The 19386-nt window shown below is 40.9% G+C and overlaps 2 protein-coding genes across 5 annotated transcripts in view; one reads left to right on the top strand and one right to left on the bottom strand.

The window, feature by feature from the left end:
* Nucleotides 1-5149: 5149 nt before the first annotated feature.
* LOC113008063 (olfactory receptor 13C2-like) lies at nt 5150-6082 on the top strand. The gene has a single exon (XM_026145205.1). The coding sequence runs from the start codon at nt 5150-5152 to the stop codon at nt 6080-6082; it is 933 nt and encodes a 310-aa protein (XP_026000990.1).
* Nucleotides 6083-11479: 5397 nt separating this feature from the next.
* Nucleotides 11480-19386, bottom strand: part of LOC113007434 (syncytin-A-like) — a 445664-nt gene continuing 437757 nt past the window's right edge. For 2 of the 4 annotated variants that reach the window (XM_026143998.1, XM_026144001.1), the window contains one exon: nt 11480-13926. In XM_026143998.1, the coding sequence (XP_025999783.1) occupies nt 11984-13564 (1581 nt within the window). In that variant the 5' untranslated portion in view covers nt 13565-13926 and the 3' untranslated portion in view covers nt 11480-11983. The remainder of the gene's footprint in view (nt 13927-19386) is intronic. The other 2 variants (XM_026144002.1, XM_026144000.1) reach the window with 2 other exon arrangements.

Here is a 19386-nt window from a genome sequence, read left to right as displayed (position 1 = left end):
TATGCAAAGCACACTAACATTTTCATTGCAGGATTATAGGTCCAGGGTGGTGCTGCTCCAGGGGAGGAGATGCCCTGATGTTGCCTGGGATATGATCTAGCTAATCTTTTTCTTTAAGACTGGAATCCAGGTTTGATGAGTTGACTCATGGGTGTGTCCATGCGTCAAGAGGAGGGGTCCAAGGATTAACATTAAACAATGTTTTTTATTATTGTTGCAGTGATTTGTGTGATTAGCCGTTTTATTTACAAATATTAAACCTATGCAAGTGGTGCACCCATGTTCAGATGAGGCTTTGATGGCCTATAAGTGAAGTTCACTGAACTAAAGAATGTGGTTTGATGATTGTTGACATACTCTCCAAATAGTTTGTCTTCCTAGCAAGGAAATACAGGTGCAGCAGTAATCTCCTGAGAAATCTTCAGAGGCCCAGTGAGAAGCGCATAGCTGACAGGACCAGGCAGTGGTTGAGGTCAAAGATCAAGCTGATTGGGGCCCATCATGAAATCAGACCTTGGAGCCACAGCAAGGACCATGAAACTGCCTGCAAAATAGAGGAGAGGATCGTCCACAAGATGGGAGAGAGGCTTCAGGAGGATCAGAGATCATCTTCAGCACAGCAGACATCACACAGAGAGCTGTGCTACTAAGCTTCCAGGAAATCAAGAGGAGACTTCCCACAGCAAGATTTTAAATACAATGAAAGATTCAATATTGACGCTGAGGAAGACGACTAAGGTGTACGACGTGCTCTGCCTTAAACCTTCAGCAGCGTTGGAACATAAACACTCAGGGGATGAGGAGCGTGCCAAGCTCCATCGACAGCGTAGAAGGAGTTCGAGGATGACATCATGATTCTGTGAAAAGCACAGGAACCAGAAGCTATGGTGGTGATAACAGCAGTTTCCTATGAACATCACCTAACGCTGTGCCACTGTACTGTGCATACGATGACACTCTGAAGGCTGCTGGGATCATAATAGCAGTAAGACAACCCTGCACCCTTTCCACAGAGGTGTTTTCTGCAGAGTATGGACAATGAAGGACAATGAAGGAGTCATAAATATCCCCCTCACAGGACGAAGGCCTGAAGTGAGGTAATGGGAGGCCATAAAACTAGAGTGCTGAGAGGTCTGCAGCTTTGGAAATAGCTGAGAACCATGTTGACAAACAACAAAACCAACTGGTATGTTTGAATGTTTATTCTACATACATTTGGACTCTGGTCCTATGGACAACGATGGAAACAACTGGAAGAGACATTCATGACGCCCTGCAGAACTCAAACCACTCTGCAGAGAGACATGTGATGTGCACACCCGGAGGAAGCACCACCAAGTTGAGATGTTTTTCAAAATGTTACTTTTTTAGTTTCACTATTAAATTAACAATTTCTTTGGTTGCTCGTAAGATGCAGTTTGCCATGAGATGAGCTCAATGAATGGGATAACTGCTAATACATTTGTTAAACTGTGTACCTTTTCAGTAATTTAGGGTGATTTGACATATGCTGAGTATAAAAATGTTTGCATTGAAACTGTCAGACATGAGGTATTCATACCTGGGAACTTTTCAGGCATAAAGGTCAAAAAGGGGGGAAATGTTAGATTTGTATTGTTGATTGTCATTTATGCTTAGAAATATTTACTTATATATGCTTAGAGTTTTGTAATTAGTTGTAGATTGGTAGAGGTTTTGATCCTTGATAGTCTGCAAACTTTGTGTGTATTAGACAGCACTTTGGGAGCATGAGAGGTCATACCGTGTCTTATTATTTTATGGTAGGATTAACGTAGTTGCATCTGTTCTAGTCTAAGTGCTCTTTGTTTAGATGAACTGCAGGACTTCCTCACCGTGTTATCTAGGATGAACCATCTAGGGTGAGGGGGAGGCCACCCTCTTCCTGACCAAGGATGTTTGACCCTTTGATCAGCAGTCCACACACACACACACACACACACACACACACACACACACACACACACACACACACACACACACACACACACACACACACACACACACACACACACACACAGGCAAGGTACTCTTTGTTTGTATGTAGACGTCGTATGTTAATGAACCTATGCATATTCATGTAACCTCAATAAAAGGATAGTGTATGGGAGGACGGACGAGAGCTACTGGGGTCAAGCGAAGGAACGGTGCCTGTCCGGTTCTCTCCCGTGCACGAGTACCATGAAGAAGTTTGCCTACTTGTGTCTTGCTTGCAGTGTAATTATATTGTCTTAACGTTCCAGCGAATAGGTTTATGCTACAAACCTAACAGGCAATTAACAGACAACCGAGCAGCATAACGTTGAAGATAAGGACAGTAAGAACAGGGTATAACAGTGAGATAATAAATGCACAGAATATACAGTATATACAGTTTTAAAATTAAAGTGACTGAAAAAACTTTTCAGCTGACTGGCCGGTGGACCGCACGAGTAGCGACCCGGAACCAGTATCCAGAAAAAGAAAAGAAAGTAAAGAAAAAAGAACAACCAAAACTTGATTAACCTATTCAGTCTTTCATGAGAAAAAACTAGGAGGCTTAGGTCCACTAAAGTGAAACTCAGTCTACTCAGATAAAAGTTATTAAAGTTCTGTAGTATCACATCAACGTTCAGTGAGAGACTGAAATTACCAAAAACCACTGAACGACACAGGAAATCATTCCTGCCTGTGGCCATCTCCCTGTAGAACTCCTCCGTCTAATACACTGTAAACACTGCAAAAGTTACATCCTTTTGCACACACTCTTTTCTTACTCTGTAATGTTGCCGTCTATTTTCTTGATATTTATTTGCAATCACATCTGGATATTTATTATTTGGTGATTTGTATATATTGTGCTATTCCTTAGATCTTAAGATATTCTATTGTTAATAGTCTAGTCTGTTTTTGTTTTTGTTATTGTTTTTTCTAATGTCACTGTACTGGAGCAACCCGTAACCCACATAATTTCACAAGGGATTAATAAAGTATGCTGATTCTGATACTGATTTAAAGGGAGCGTCTTTGTTAAAGTCTTGTCATGGATTTTCCAACACAGAGCTCCTGGGTGGTAATACTCTATCAGTCCCAGAACTGGATTCAGTTGGGCAGCGTGGGGTGAGAACTGAATAACTGAAGAATGCAATGGTTTTTAGATTTCATTGGACTGTCTTGAACAAAGTGGATGATAACAAAGAGAGGGAAGGTAGTCAGAACTGAGGGGATGGAACTACCAGAAGGCAACATTGCAAACATTGAAGACAGCTACAAGTACCTGGAGATCTCACAGGCAAATGGGAACCATGAAGAGGCTGCTAGGAGAGCTGCAACCACCAAGTACCTGCAGAGGGTCAGGCAAGTCCTGAGGAGTCAGCTGAATGGTAAGAACAAGATCTGGGCTATCAACACCTATGCCCTGCCCTTGATCAGGTACCCTGCTGGCATAATAAGTTGGCCAAAGGTGGAGATAGATCAGCCAGTGACATCATGATCAGGAGACTCTGACCATGCATGGAGGGTTTCACCCCAAATCCAGCACCCTGAGGCTGTATGCTAAGCAAAAGCAAGGACTGGTGTGTCAGCACCACAGTCCAGGATGAGGCAGCAAACATCCATGAATACATCAGGAAGATGGCCCTAACCAACCACATGCTCAGGGAATACCTCAGGCAGCAGAAACCCGAGAAAGAGGAGGCACCATCATAGAGGGACAATAGGATAGAGGAAGTGGCTGACATCCAGAAATCCTACCAGTTGCTGGACAAAGCTGGACTAAAAGACAGCACAGAGGCACTAATTATGGCAGCACAGGAACAAGCTCTGAGCACAAGACTGATAGAGGCTGGGGTCTATCACACCAGGCAAGACCCCATGTGCAGGCTGTGTAAAGATGCTCCAGAGACAATCCATCACATAACAGCAGGATGCAAGATGCTAGCACGCAGGGTATACATGGAACACCATAACCAAGTGGTTGGCATGGTATACACAAACATCTGTGCCAAATATGGCGTTAAAGTCCTGAGGTCAAAATGGGAGACGCCCACAAGGGTGGTGGAGAATGACCGAGCTAAGTTCCTGTGGGACTTAGATGCAGATGCAGATGGACAAAATGGTGGTGGCTAACCAACCGGACATAGTGGTGGTAGACAAACAGAAGGAGACGGCCATAGTGATAATTCCTAATTTCCTTCGGGATTAATAAAGTATTCTGATTCTGATTCTGATAGAGGTAGCGGTTCCCAATGACAGCAACATCAGAAAGAAGGAACACGAGAAGCTCGAGAAATACCAAGGGCTCAGAGAAGAGCTTGAGAAAATGTGGAGGGTGAAGGTAACAGTGGTCTCAGTGGTAATCGGAGCACTAGGTGCGGTGACTCCCAAACTAGGCGAGTGGGTCCACCAGATCCCAGGAACAACATTGGAGATCTCTGTCCAGAAGAGCGCAGTCCTAGGAACAGCTAAGATACTGTGCAGGACCCTCAAACTCCAAAGCCTCTGGTAGAGGACCGGAGCTTGAAGGATAGACCGCCCGCAGGGGTCAGCGGGGGAATTTTTTCCATGTATGCTATATATAGGCTTTATTTATAGGCTATAAATAAAATAATGTATGAAAAGACATTCGTAATGCACAAGCTTGATGTCCTTGTTTTTGTTAAAGTTTTTTTTAATTATTATTTTTATTATTATTATTATTTAGTATGGTAGTTATCCAAGTTTTTTTTTCACTGAAAATGTACACAAGGCATAAAACCACACCACCTAAACTGGAAACCAAATAAAAACTCCTGATGAAATAAGATATGGACCCGAGTGCAAAAAAGCCAGGATACACTCAACAATAAAATCTTGCTACATTATTAAAATTCTATACTAGATTAATAGAAGTTGGCTGATCATTGTCATTGTTAGCTGCAACTTATGATCCATTAGCTCTAACTACTAAAGCCTCAAGTAAAAGAGGCTGAACAATGATGTAACTGACTTTCACAGTTCAGCTCCCTCAAGGTTGAAGCAAACCAATAAAACTCTTCTTCAGTCCACATACATATGATTCACTATAAGCATTTGATTGATGAGTGTACTTGTATTTGAAGTTCTGATATCTTTATGCTGCTATATATTTATTTTGTAGCATTTTTTTTAATTCATGGATGAGGAGTTAAATACCACATATGTAACTCTAGATGGATACATTGAGGTTAACAAGTACAGATATGTTTATTTTTGTATTATCTTTACATTATACATTATAATAATATGCAGTAATTCTACCATCGTGTATGTGATCTGGATTCATAAAAACCTTCATGAGCCTATGTACATTTTCATTGCAGCTTTGCTGCTGAACTGTCTCCTTTACAGCACAACTATTTACCCAAAACTTCTGATTGACTTTTTATCTGAAAAACAAGTCATAACATATTCAGCCTGTCTCTTTCAGTTTTTTATATTTTACACTTTAGGCAGTTCAGAGTTCTTTCTCTTGGCAGCCATGGCCTATGACAGATATGTGGCTATTTGTAAACCTCTTGAATATCCAACTATCATGAACAAAACCACTGTGATCATTTTCCTGGTCGTATCTTGGCTTATACCTGCTGTTCATATTGCAATCCAAGCAATAGGGAGTGCTGAAGCAACATTGTGTAACTTTAATTTAAAGGGAATATTTTGTAATAATGCAGTTTACACTCTTCTGTGTGTAAAGTCAAGATTAATTATTGTATTTGGAGTGGTTGCTTTAATAGATCTTATAATACTTCCTGTGCTCTTCATAGTTTTCACTTATACGAACATTTTTATCATCTCATATCAAAGTTGCAAAGAAATTAGGAAGAAAGCTGCAGAGACCTGTTTACCCCATCTGTTAGTTTTAATCAGTATTTCCTGTTTAAGTATCTATGATGTAAGCATAGCTCGAGTGGAATCAGATTTTCCAAAAGCTGCACGATTACTAATGACATTACAAATAGTGCTCTATCATCCATTGTTTAATCCATTCATTTATGGGCTCAAAATGAAGGAAATTTCTAAACAGCTAAAAAGATTCTTTTGTCATGCCAGAATCATCGTGTATTAACTATCAATGCTAATGTGCCTTAATTGTTATGTAATCAGTTTGCTGAAATTACTGAAAACACTTTTTAACATAATCAAAAAGTAAAACATAAAAATGTCATTTTTACTTATTTAATTATTCATAAATTATTGCTATGATTTACTGTTGGTGTATTAAGTCCATACTGATAATAGGACAAACATGTTCTAAGTTTATTTTGTAAATATACTATTCCTCAACAAGTTTTTCTTTAGTTTCTCATAATTACAAGTCTAACAGAGTAATCAATCTTTTTAAAGAAAACGTATATGAGCAAAATAAATGACATTAGTTTTAATTCATTTCACACAATTCTTTTTTAGTTTTTTCAAGTTGTATGTTGCTGTACTCAGTACAATGCTCATCTTAACGTAATACCTACAGTTTCAGAGCTGCAGAGTTTTGGTAAGTTACAACCTAGGAGCTTTTGGGAAGCAATTAATGAAAAATGTATGCAGTTGTCTTAACATAAACATATCCATTCTGCCATAGGTAAAATGATAGGTAATTAAGTCTATTTTCAGATTAATGTTTTTAAACTTTTGTATTTCTTCATTTTTACATTATTGCTAAATATTATTTAGGATATGCTAGTGGAACATAGTGAAACATAGATTCTCCACTAAAGGAATAAGTGGTAACACTTTGTAACTGTTGCCCAAGGACCTGCATCTTCACCACTTGTCACATTTTATTGGTCAGTGTGAGTTATTAACCAAACAGATGTACTGTATGTATGTATGTATGTATATATGTATGTATGTATGTCATAAACCCACAATATTATTAACAATAGCACATCAAAAACATATCAAATGTTTTGAAATGAAAGTTCAATATTTTACCATTTCATGAAAAATATTAACACCCTTACAACAGATAGGTTCTAAAATCTACCTTCACATTCTGCAATTAAATTATATAAATAATTTGTAAAACAAATGAAACTTCTAAACTCAATCTTAAGTTCTTCTTTTGTCAGATCTAACTAAATATATAATTGGGAAAAGTAGATGAAAATTAAAACTTTTTTTTTTTTTTTTAGTGATATGACATCTTTGCCATTACTTTTGTCATTGCAGGGTGGGTTCAGAATCTTCCCCATAATATCAAATATGGTATCAAGTATTTTCCTGGTTAATATGTATCGAGTTCGAAATTCTAGTATCATAACAACCCAATTAGTCATCATAGCTGTTGATATTTTAATGTGTAGAGATTGTAATGGAAATGTATTTTTCCTTAGTGTATCCTCACCTTTTCTGACAATAACACATATATAACATGTTTATTTGAAGCATAGTGGGACAGACACTCAGACTGGACTCTCTCTCTTGCTGCAACGTGAATAAAACTCACTTCAAAGACACTCATCAAGTGTTTGCATTTTATTTTAAAAAGTTCCACGACAAGATATAGGTGAATATTCATATCTGTGCATTCCCAGGTGCTGCCAGCTAAATCTAAGTTTTATCACTCCCACTTTTCCATTCAAGCAATCTCCACCACCAGCATCTTGGCTCCGAGGGGTCCTGCTGTAATCCCTCTCATAGCTTTGGTTCCGTTCCACCAAGATGGGCCATTGAATTGTACTCAGGCAATCTATTCCGTCATTCCCATGTTTACTCCATTTTGAATTATGAAAAATATCTGAATATAATAACCTTTTTGTGTTGACTGTCAAGTTTACTTTATTTATATAGCACAATAATCAACAGAAGTTGACCAAAAGAAGAAAAATGGTAAAAATGGTAAATGGCCTGTATTTGTATAGCGCTTTACTAGTCCCCCCCAGGGACCCCAAAGCGCTTTACACACCCAGTCATCCACCCATTTACACACACATTCACACACTGGTGGAGGCAGCTACAGTTGTAGCCACAGCTGCCCTGGGCACCTGGACACTTACATTTACATTCCAAGTCTTAAAGACACCCAGTTCCTAAATATATGGCAAGCTGACTTGTCTGTTTTATGTCTGTTTTATTGTGTTAACTATTTCTTGTGGAAGGTGATTTAGTTGTCATTAAAATGTGCTCAGAATTTTCAAATTGATGATGATTTATTTGATAAATCAAGACACACGGCTCTCTGCCATATAAGCTGCCTTTATAAGTTAAAAGTATCAAAATCTGTACTCAGCAACAGTAATGCTGAACCTGTGTTTACTTTGCAGTGTTGCAGACCACTAGGAGCCAAGCTTCTCATTTGACTGTCATGAAACGTCTGTGTGCTGGCAGGAGAGGACCCAAACACAAACTCATGGAAAACGGGACTTAACTCAAAATACAGCTTTATTACTGAACGGGGAAAAAAGATACAAGACAATGCTAAACTAAACTGGGAAATTCTAATGCTAATCTAATCTAATTACTTAGGGAAACACGGGGAGAGACACGGAGCCATGAGGGAGGACCAAACTGAGAGAGACGCTGACCTAAATACACAGAGGGATGACAGGGACATGAGGACACACACAACTGATAGGAATAACCATAACGAGACAGGGGAAGCTAGACTAAACGGAATGAACATGAAAACATGCGCTAAACAACAGCAGCACGTTTAAGCGTGATCAGCTGTTGTTAGAATTCATTTAATATTACTTTCTAGTATTAGCTGATGTTTACTGGAGCCATAGCCGTAAAAGCTGCTTGTCATGATGTCGGTTTGGATATCTGGTGAGAGGGAAACACGAAGGTGAAATCAAGAGATGTCCTTCAGTGGTCATATGATGTAAACTGTTTAGAACTCATACATATATACCAACAAGACAGTGTACATCACTGTCACAACAGCGTTTGTTTTCATCCAAAGGCTTTATGGTTTTTCCTATAAAACCTGGTGGGCCTGTCTCTAGTCAAAATGCCCAGACTGACTTTTTGTCCCACTCCAGCTGACCAGGTGGTCAAGGCGCAGACTCAAGGCACATCATTTTCAACCCCCCAACCCCCCTACCCCCCCAACCCCCCTACGGTCTTTCGCTTCTCGGGTTAAACATGATATATAAGTCACTCTGATAACTTCTAAATGTCAATGTTTGGTTTATTTCAGTGTTTGATTTGTTCCTGAGTAAATCGGTTTTGGCTCAGATTAAAGTTCAACTTCATAACTAGACCGTTTTATTTAATACTGAAGTCTTGCTTGGAGAGCTGTCAGTATATTTTGAATTTCACCAGTTATATTATGAAAATGTTTCCTACTGAATTTAACTATTTTTTAATGTTAGATTTAATTCAAAGTCAGCTGTTTAAATAAGAACTGTGAAATTCAAAAAAAGAATTGTCCGATTTCCTCCATAAGAGAGTAGAACCGCTGCAGTGCAGACCTCCTACTGAGCCATCTTACGTCATTATAATACACAACATCTCCGTATTCTGGATGTTGAGTAGAAGCTGTTGAAACTGGCGGTTGTACAGGGCTTTGGAGCGAATATAATTAATAGCCTTTATCACCAGTTTCATAACATGGTCATATTTTAAATGTTTAGCACAGAGTACTTGTTGGTGAATAATACAGTGGAGTTTTAGAGCTTTACATCCTTCTTTGCTGACTTTGTTACAGACTAGGGTTGTTAATTCCTTAGTGAGTACTTCAGGCAGCAGAAACCCAAGAAAGAAGAGGAGCAAGGAGAAGAACCATCATGGAAGGATAGGCCCCTGCATGGGCTGGAGATAGAGGAAGTGGCTAACATTCACCACTTTTGCTGTCTCTCAGCATGAAATGTTGCAGTAGTATTTGTAGTGGATCGATAACACACACTCACATTGTGGCTTGTTTATCAGAATCAGAATACTTTATTAATCCCGAAGGAAATTAGGGTTACAGCAAGCAGCACGCTAATGGCGCAAGCACAAGCATCGAAGGCGTTTGGACAGGGAGGGGGGATCAATGTGTGCATATCAGTGTATGTGTGTGTGTGTGTGTGTGTCCAGAGTTCAGCTGAAACAGTGTCCTTCGCCCCGCCAGGATAAGTAAACAGTCTTCCAGCCAACCCAAGTGGCCTTGCATGGAATGGGGGGAACAGTCTAAACACAGTCGTTATCAGGGTGTTTTGTTCAGCTCCAGCCTTGAGGCCGCAGCTGGCGCCGAAGGGGTCTCCGCATGAAGTGATGATGGTTTTTACTTTAGTGCGATCAACTCATATGAATTTCAAAGCTGTTCTAACAGTCCAACACTGGTCTCTCAATCTGCCGTTGGAGAGCCGTGAGCTTTCTATGATGTTATCCAAACTTACGTTCCGTGATGTTGTCATTCTTTTTGCTCAAAGAGCAGGTTCTGAGAACTCACGACCGCAGTGCACTTCGCCAAGATGTGATCGAATTTGCGCTCAAAGGTGTTATTCGAGCTAGCCCCTCCAGATGTAATCCAGTTTTTCACTCAGATGTCTTGTTCTGAGTATTCACGGCAGCCGTGCGTTCTCCAAGATCTTCTCCGTGCTGCACTCAATGAGCCCATTTTGAGAAACTCATGCCTCGTCCCATCATTTCAATCCCAGTGGGCAGCCTTTTGGGGGTTTGAACAGCTGGTTCCACTTCCTTAATTCTTCGATAAGCCAGGGCCAAGCCAGCTCCGATCAGCAAGAACCCTGTTATTATGGTTCTGAATAGGTAGATATCTTCAGCAGTCAGGCTCACCTGAGCCCAGATTCTCGTTGAGAAGGGGTGTCAATTGCATTCAGAGACCAGTTGATCAAATCCATAATTCCTCTTTTAGGTTTTAGAGAACAGACTGTGAGAGAGTGTTCCAGGGAAAAGTAAGAAAAAACACAAGACAAGACAAGGACATAAGAAGCTAAGCAGGGAAGATAGGGGCAGGAGAGCTCAGAAGATAAGAGCTGAGAGCCAAATAAAAAAACATGCACTAGTCTACAGCTGACCACATGACCAATTGCTAGATGACTTCCTTCAGCTACACCAGGCAACCCTGGGCACGTGTGCCACAGCTGACACGCGAAGGGTTAAGTGATGGCGCAGCATGCAGTGAAATAATCTGAGAAGGTGTATTTAAAAATAAATATCTACGGCTGGGCCACCAATGCACATCACAAATTAGTTCACACAGAGCTAATGACAATACAGCTAATGACAGTATCTAAGCTAACAGCCCCACCTCCTTGTTTTACTTGTAACTGGCTAAAAATTACACAGACGAGAGGGATGTAGCCAGTTCTGTGAATTATATCGAAGCGAGCTAAAAAAGATGATCCCTGGTCTTTTATGCCAATTTGGAGAGAAGACTAGGTGTCAGGGGTTTAGACATTTGTTCAAAACACAAGTAAGAGAAATGAGACAACTGCAGACCAACTCAGAGAGTAAATAGAAAACGTGCGCACGGGTGAATGTCTCTCTGAGAAGACACCACCCCGAGCACAGGCTCGCTGCTTTATTTATAAGGCAAAAATGGGTTACATAGTACTTCCTCTTTTAACAGATGTTGACGAGAGGTTAAGCATTAAATCAACTTATCTGATCTTTCACACACTGGGATTACAAATACAGAAGTATATCATGCTTTATCTGACATCACAGACATTATAGGAAAGAATGCATCATTATATCATGCTGTCAAAACATCTCAAACATTTCAGACACTTAAGTAAGGAATGCATTATGTTCTCTTTAACAATAAACTTGGTTAGCTGATTCTTCAACAATAGGCTTGGTTATGTGAAAATATATGAACACACAAAATATAAGGCACACTTGGTTAGAATATAAGGCCTACTTGATTATATTGTATTATAGAGATTTGGTTATAGTGTATAATGTAGAAAATCTCTTAACATTTCCCTCCTGTTGTTAATATATTTCACATGTTTATATCAATGCATAGTCACTTGTTAAATCACATTTTCAACTTGCATATCATTCAGTGAAGTATCTAAACATCAGCTCTGTTATGATTAAGATTATCATAGACATTCTCTTCTCTGGTCTCTCTAGTTAGCATATCATACTGGCGAAAGGGATCCTCCATATCTCTCTGGATCAAAACAAAATTTCCTAAAGTACGATTAAACATACTCATCACCATGCGTCTCAGACAAGGGATAATACAAGCAGCAAAAATGCAAAATAGGAACATCACAGTACATAGGGCCAACAGGCCTTTAATCAGCAAAGATTTCCAGGAGCCGCTCAGCAACCAGTCCCACCAGCCATGCTCATCGGTTACGTAGTCCTGTTGCTGAGCGTCTCTTAGTTGTCTCAGAACATTCAAAGCATTTGTCATGTTTAATGAGTGTATGTTGTCAGGTATGTAAGTACAACATGTCTTGTTGAACAGTACGCAAAGACCTCCTTTCTCTGCAAGAATAAGGTCCAAAGCTACTCGGTGTTGCATGACAGTGATGCGGATTGCGTCAATTTCTTCATTCTGTGATTTGTCAATGCGGCTGGAAGCATTCAAAAACAGTCCAAAGCGATAGTCTAAGGTCTCAATTCGTAGTGCGTGTTTTCCTACTCCTGTCCAGGGAAACAGAGCGTGCATTACCTTGTCGCCGGTATTCCAGAGTTTGAATTCCTCTGGCACGTCTGTTCCAAGGATTGAATCATGAGGCTTGATTTCTATATGACGCCTAACTCTGGTCTTGTTGTACACAGATATCTTAAAAGTGTGATCTGAAATGAAGATAGGTGCACAGCATCCTGACCAGTTGGGTGGCAACATAAAGTACGCACGCTGTCCGCACAGCCATGCCATACCTTGTACCCAATAGGTGCCATTTACCTGTTGATTTAGGTTGACTGTCCCATACCCTACTCCTCCATAGGTTGTGTTGCAGTTGTCGGTATGGCCCAGAGGGTGGCGTCCTTGCGCTGACGCTTGGTAGAAGCACAGAGGATGCCACGTCTCTGTATGGGTCATAAAAACAGGGAAAGGGACAGAAGCATTTCTGTTTTTTACTGTCATATCTACCCAGAATTTGTCGTCACAGATTCCATCCTTACTCAGGCCTTTTGCACCTAGGAGTGAAGCTGTCATGCTGATTGTAAAGTGTTGTCTTCCAATGCTGGCGAAACTTGCTGCACATTCACTTTGCACGTGACTGTCCATTTTGCGACCATATATGGTGGGGTAGACTGAAGTTGAAGGCATGTGAGAACAGACATAACATTCTTTCTCATCTATGGTGTTGTGTAGGTATCGGTACCAGGCATTGTTCATCCAAGGGTGAATGTGATCTTGGGTCATCTCAGTTAGATGGGAGTTGTCATGGGTCCACCTCTTGAGACGGGGAATAGTTGGTGTTATTCTGCGGGCTCCTCCAGGTATCAGCCAGAGGAGCATCACCCCTAAGATGACACCGGCCACCAGACAGATCAGGCGGCACATGAACCGTTTCCGTTGAAAGTGACAAGCACTTAAGCATAGCAGCTTTGGGGCTGGGGCTGGTGGCTCTTCTTCTTCTAGACTCATCATGCTGGCTCTCTGCATTCTAGGCGTCCCCGGTGTTGTCATTGGTTCCTCTCTTTGGTGGGATGGGTCACTCTTTATTATGTGTTTGTTCTTCAGGGCGACCAGGCACACCTGAGCTCCAAGTGAGGAGACCACTGGCGAGAAGGTAAAGGGCGGGGTATACCCAATCAGCCCTTTCCTTCACCAGGGGATCACTTGAGAGTCGGGGGAACCGGCGTCTTATTGTGGTGCAAACACTTTCTTCACGTGACTTTGATGGATCCACGACGGTCTTTCAGCGATTTTACAAGCTGTTGGTGTAGTAAGCAGCACCTGATGGGGACCCTCCCACCTTGGAGAACTCCAGTTTTTCCGCTGGAGGACTTTAATCAGAATCCAATCACCGGGGTTCAACCTGCAAGAGACTGGAGATAGATCACTCGGCAGTTGATTGTTTAAAATCACTTCTTTATTTTCAAACAGTTTTGTCATCCATTCTGCCATTGTTGTTTCTGCAATAGATTTATTAATTGGCTCGCTCGTTATGGGAAGAGGGAAGTGTCTGCCATGTACAACTTCAAATGGCGTTAGACCACCTGCTCCTTGAGTTATTCTCATCCATAACTTAACTAAGCTTAGACATTCAGGCCATGGTTTTTTAGTTTCTTCCATACATTTTCTCAATCTTTGTTTAATTGTGCCGTTAGTTCTCTCGACTAATCCTGCACTTTGTGGATGATAAGAACAATGATGTTTTATGCTGAAGCCTAGAGCTTCAGAAACTTTACTTATCACTTCATTTACAAAATGTGTGCCATTGTCTGATCTTATCAGAGATGGAATGCCATATGTTGGAATGAAATGGTTGCACAAACATTTTGCTACTGAAATTGCATCTGCTTTTTTCACTGGGTATATTTCTGGCCACTTGGAAAATACATCTATTATCACAAGTGCATACTTGGAGGATTGAGATTCATTTAGTTCTATAAAATCCATGTGGATAGTATGGAATGGGTGTGGCGGTTTAGGGAACCGGCCTCGCTTTGGCCGTAAATTTCCCTGAGCATTGTGTTTTTGGCAAATCATGCATGTTCTAATAAACTCTTTTGCTGAACTTTCAAAATTTTTTGTATAGAACTGTTTATTGAGTATAGAAACCATCCCACCCGTTGACACATGCGTTCTGCCGTGTGTCACTAATGCAGCAGTTTTATGCAAATTTTTTGGAAGGACTGGTTTGCCATTACACATCATGAGATTGTCTTTTAATTCTGCTCCATCTTTCAACCAAGATTTTTGTTCACTCAGCGATGCTGTTTTCTGTGCATCTGCTAGTATTTCTAATGGTATCAAATCTATGGTTTCTGTTGTTAAAACATCAACATGTTTTTCTGCAGCTGCTTTAGCTGCTTTATCAGCAAAGTTATTTCCTCTTGTTATTTCTGTGTCATCCTTTTGATGAGCTGCACATTTGCATAGTGCTAATTCTTTTGGCAACGTTATTACTTCTAATAGCTCTTTTAGAAGGTTTGCATGTTGAACTGGGTTGCCTGAGGACGTTGTCATTCCTCTGTTATGCCATATTTTTGCGAAATGATGAACTGCTGAATAGACATATTGGCTGTCTGTGTGTATATTGACACTTTGACCTTTGTACAGTGTACATGCTCTGATGACTGCGGTCAATTCTGCGCTTTGAGCAGAGTTTGAGGAACTGAGAGCTTTTGCCTCTACCACTTCATCAACAGTTGTGACCGCGTAACCCACACAATTTCTACCGTAAATATCTTTTGACGCTGAGCCGTCCACAAAAACATTACTGAAACTGCTCTGGGGGGAACTGTGTATATCATTGCGAGGTTTTGTGTCTTCCTCTAATTTTTTAATGCAACAATGTTGTTCTCCATCCAGAGGGGTCGGCAAAAGTGTGCTTGGGTTTAGCTGGCCACACTTCTCTATTGTTATGTGTGATTGTGAAAGTAAAATCCCCACATAAGAAAGTTGTCTGGCATGTGTGAGGAAAGAGAGATTTGCTTGGAGCAAAATAGAGGTCACAGCATGTGGGACTTTAATGATCAACTTATGTCCCAAAACAATGTCTGCACATTTTTTAACTGCCTCTGCTGCTGCTGCGCACGCCTGAACACAGGTAGGCAATCCAGCAGCTACAGAGTCAAGTTTGCATGAGTAGAAAGCTAATGGGCCTAGATAACTCATCATTTGTTGTTTAGTAATTGGCTTTGGAGCATTTTGTACAGCCACTTTTCTGCTGTCTAACAGCTGTCTGCCTTGTCCTATTAGTTTGTGGCCAAGGTATGTCACTTCCTGGCTCCACAACTGCAATTTATGCTGTGATACCTTATGGCCTTGCTCTGCGAGATGTTGCAAAACTGTCAGTGTGTTTGTTTTGCACTCATCCTGTGTATGGCCTGTAATCAATATATCATCTACATACAACAAGAATTGCCCTGGAGCAGGAAGGGAGCAAGATGACATTGATTTTCTCAAAGCCTCTGCATAAAGAGTGGGGCTATTCTGGAATCCTTGAGGCAACCTTGTATAAGTATACTTTTGATTGTTAAAGGTGAATCCGAATAGCTTCTGTGAGTCAGGGTGTAGAGGCACAGAGAAGAAAGCATTGGACAAGTCTATTACAGAGAACCACTGTTCTTTCGGTGTTACCTGATTTAAAATTGTGTGTGGATTTGCAACCACTGGAGGTATTTGCTCTGTTACCTCGTTTATTGCTCTTAGATCATGAACTAGGCGATATTTTCCTGTATTAGCCTTTTTTACTGGAAAAATTGGTGTATTACACGTGGCTTCATTAGTTTTCACGAGAATACCTGCTTTTTGCATATCTGCTATGACTGGTCCAATTCCTTCTTTCGCCTCTGCACTCAAGGGATATTGTGGTTTTACAGGCCTATGTGTGGTTGTAGTTTTCACCACTACTGGATCTGCTCCTTTTATTAGGCCTACATCTGTGGGTCCTTGAGACCATAATGTTTGTGGTAGCTTTTGTAGTTCAGGATGTGTTTCAACTGTTAACACTTGTCATTCGTCTTGCTCTGTTGTGGCTAAATGTGTAGCCGGTGTGGCTGTCACCGGCCAACACAGCGTGAGTCTCATGCACCCTGTTCTACGGCCTTTTTGCCAGCCCTCACACTCTGTTTTGTCATATCTGTCCATTTCTACATTTCTCAGCACTGTGCCTAACTCAGACCAAGGTGTTTGGTCGTTGCATGCAACAGATACATGAGGGTTCAACATTTTATTTATGCGTTGCACTGCATCTGTCTGCAACACTGAGCATACTGCATTGCCACTCTGTGTTACATACAGATGTTGTAGGACTAGTTTTTGTGGTCCTAGTCTGTGCACTTGCTGATCATAAATTTTGTCTGGGCCTGGGACATGTTTATACCACAGGGTGTTGTGGTATGCTGCTGGGTCCTGCCTCTGTGAGTGTTCAGGTAAGTACACATTAGCCTTGGCTTCTAGAGGTTCAAGTTTTGGTAAATCTAAGGTCCAGTAATAATTTGGCTCACCTGAACCTTCACAAACAAAAATGTCTTCAGTTTGGCTCTGACTTTCAGAGAGTAGGAGTCTGGCTTGCATGCCACTTTCTTCAGGGATAACTCCTATTTTTAATTTTGTTAAAGCATCTCTTCCTAACAAATTTAGTGGACAGGATGGGTCATAGATGCACTGGTTTTTGCAGCCACGACCACTTTCTCTATGTGACATAAAGAGGGGAACGGTTAGCTGTTGCAATGTCACATGTCCTGAAGCTGATTTCACAATTAAAGTGTCTTTTGAGAAAGTTACATTTGGGACTTCTACTGTTAAGACAGATCTACACGCTCCTGTGTCACAAAGGAATTTTACTGGGACACCATTCACGTGTACTATAACTGTTGGCTTTGCTTCTGATCCCAGCAGTAGTTGTTCAATATTGTAAACTTCCCCTTCACTTGTTTCACTTCCTTCCTCTCGTGCTAGTCATTCATCACGGCGTCTGCGCCTGTCATCATCACTTTCTTGTTCCTGGCTTACACTTCTACAGTCTCGAGCAAAGTGCCCGTATTTACCACAGTTATAACATTGTATATCTCTTTTGTCTCTTCTTTGTCCTACTTTCTGCTTTCCCTTACGTGGCTTAAAACCTGCTGTGTGTTTTTGTTGTCCTGAGAAAGCTATGAAGCCTGTCTCTGGGTCAATCATGAAAACTCCTTCTGTTTTTTCTTTCTGTTTATGCACTTTAACTGCATGCTCAGCATATTGCAGGGCGTCAGGCAGAGTGCCTGTGTTTTGTGTCACCCAGTGTTTGTCTACGTGTGTTTTTATTTTGGGCATTAGGCCATTCAGGAAGGCATTTTTTAATTGTTGTTGAAAAGCAGACTGTGGATTTGGATCGTGATCCAGTCCTGAATTTTGCCCGAAAACAGGACGTAAGCGATCCAGATAGTCTGATGCTGTCTCTCCTTCCTTTTGTTTGCACTCTCCTATTTTTCCATAATCTGGCCTTGGGGCTAAATTGATTTCTATTCTGCCGTACAAGTCATTTATTTCTTGAACTAACTGAGGAGTGTCTGGTCCTAAAACATCACCGTTTTGGTCGTTTCCTGTGTAGGCTCCTCTGACTCTAGGAAAACGTAAACCTAATAAATCTTGAAGAACTTGGAGCATCTCATGACCATTCAAACCCCAACCTCTACGAATCAACTCTACTGCATGTCGCCACTGTTGAAAACCTTCATTAAGGGGTGGGACATCTTTTAGCACATTCTCTCTGTCCTTATGGGACCAGGGTCTGAATGCGTATATCAGAGGTTCTCCATCTATTGGTATGATTCCTTGGGCGTCTACGGGCCCACTGGGTTGCCCATACCTAGGATTTGATAAGGCAACCATTGGAAACTGACCTACAGTTCCTTCTTTTTTGTAGTGATTATGTTTAGTCATAAGATTAAGGTGATGTTTTGCCTCAGCATAGGGATCTGGAGCAAAAGGGTTGTGAGGAGAGATTACAGGAAGCGGTGACGCAGGAGTTGGTGCAGCTGCTGCTGCTGCTGCTGTGTGTGTGGGCTGAGAGGAGGGTGCATAAGGAGGGGGGTTTTTTTCCTCTCCTGCAGCTCTCTGTTTATCTTTATTTTCTTGTTTTTGGGCACGTTTAGCACTGCGTTTATCATTTTCTGCTTCCCATGCTTTGAAAAGTCGCCATTCTGCTACACGTTTTGCTTTTTTCTTTTGACTTTTTTCCTCAAATAGTTCTTTTTGCAAAGCAGCTTTTAAAGCAGTTATTGACTCTTGATTGCATTTGCCTTGCCAGGCTGGACAATAAATTTTATGTGGATTTCTCCACCTATTTGCACTGACTTTTCCTGCATTTTGACAGTTTCTTTCAAGCTTTTCTTCATCTGCTGTTAATTTTACTTTAGTTTTAGAATTACCCATTTTGAACTAATTACGTCAGAACTGTGACACCTTCTTTGGCATGCAAAAGTGGGAATGGGTTTTCAATAACAGCCTTCTACTCACTTGCTATTCGAGTGAGCGGTTATTGATTTTACGTGATGACGCACAACCCTTTTTCCACTTTAACCAATACGTGAGTGTACACAGGAAAACAGTTTGAGAAGTGGTTCGACCGCTTATTGGGTCGTAAAAACAACTCACTCCTCTATTTCAACACAAACAAAGCGCGTTTTTATAATTTTTATTGAGATTTTCCATAGGCCTATTTCATGTAACCTTCAACCTGTTCCGTTGCAGCCACTCCTAGAGTGACCGGAACTCGTTCCGTTACAGCTGCTACCCAGAGCAACCGGAACTTTTAATAGCGATTTCTAGATTATCGCTCTTGCCTGTTGTCTCCT

Source organism: Astatotilapia calliptera, chromosome 16 (assembly GCF_900246225.1).
Source record: "Astatotilapia calliptera chromosome 16, fAstCal1.2, whole genome shotgun sequence".
Lineage (NCBI taxonomy): Eukaryota > Metazoa > Chordata > Actinopteri > Cichliformes > Cichlidae > Astatotilapia > Astatotilapia calliptera.
This window is presented reverse-complemented; position numbering and strand designations above follow the sequence as displayed.

Excerpts from the sequence above, each read along its gene's own strand:
- LOC113008063 (XM_026145205.1), top strand. The coding sequence starts at position 5,150 with ATGGATGAGGAGTTAAATACCACATATGTAACTCTAGATGGATACATT.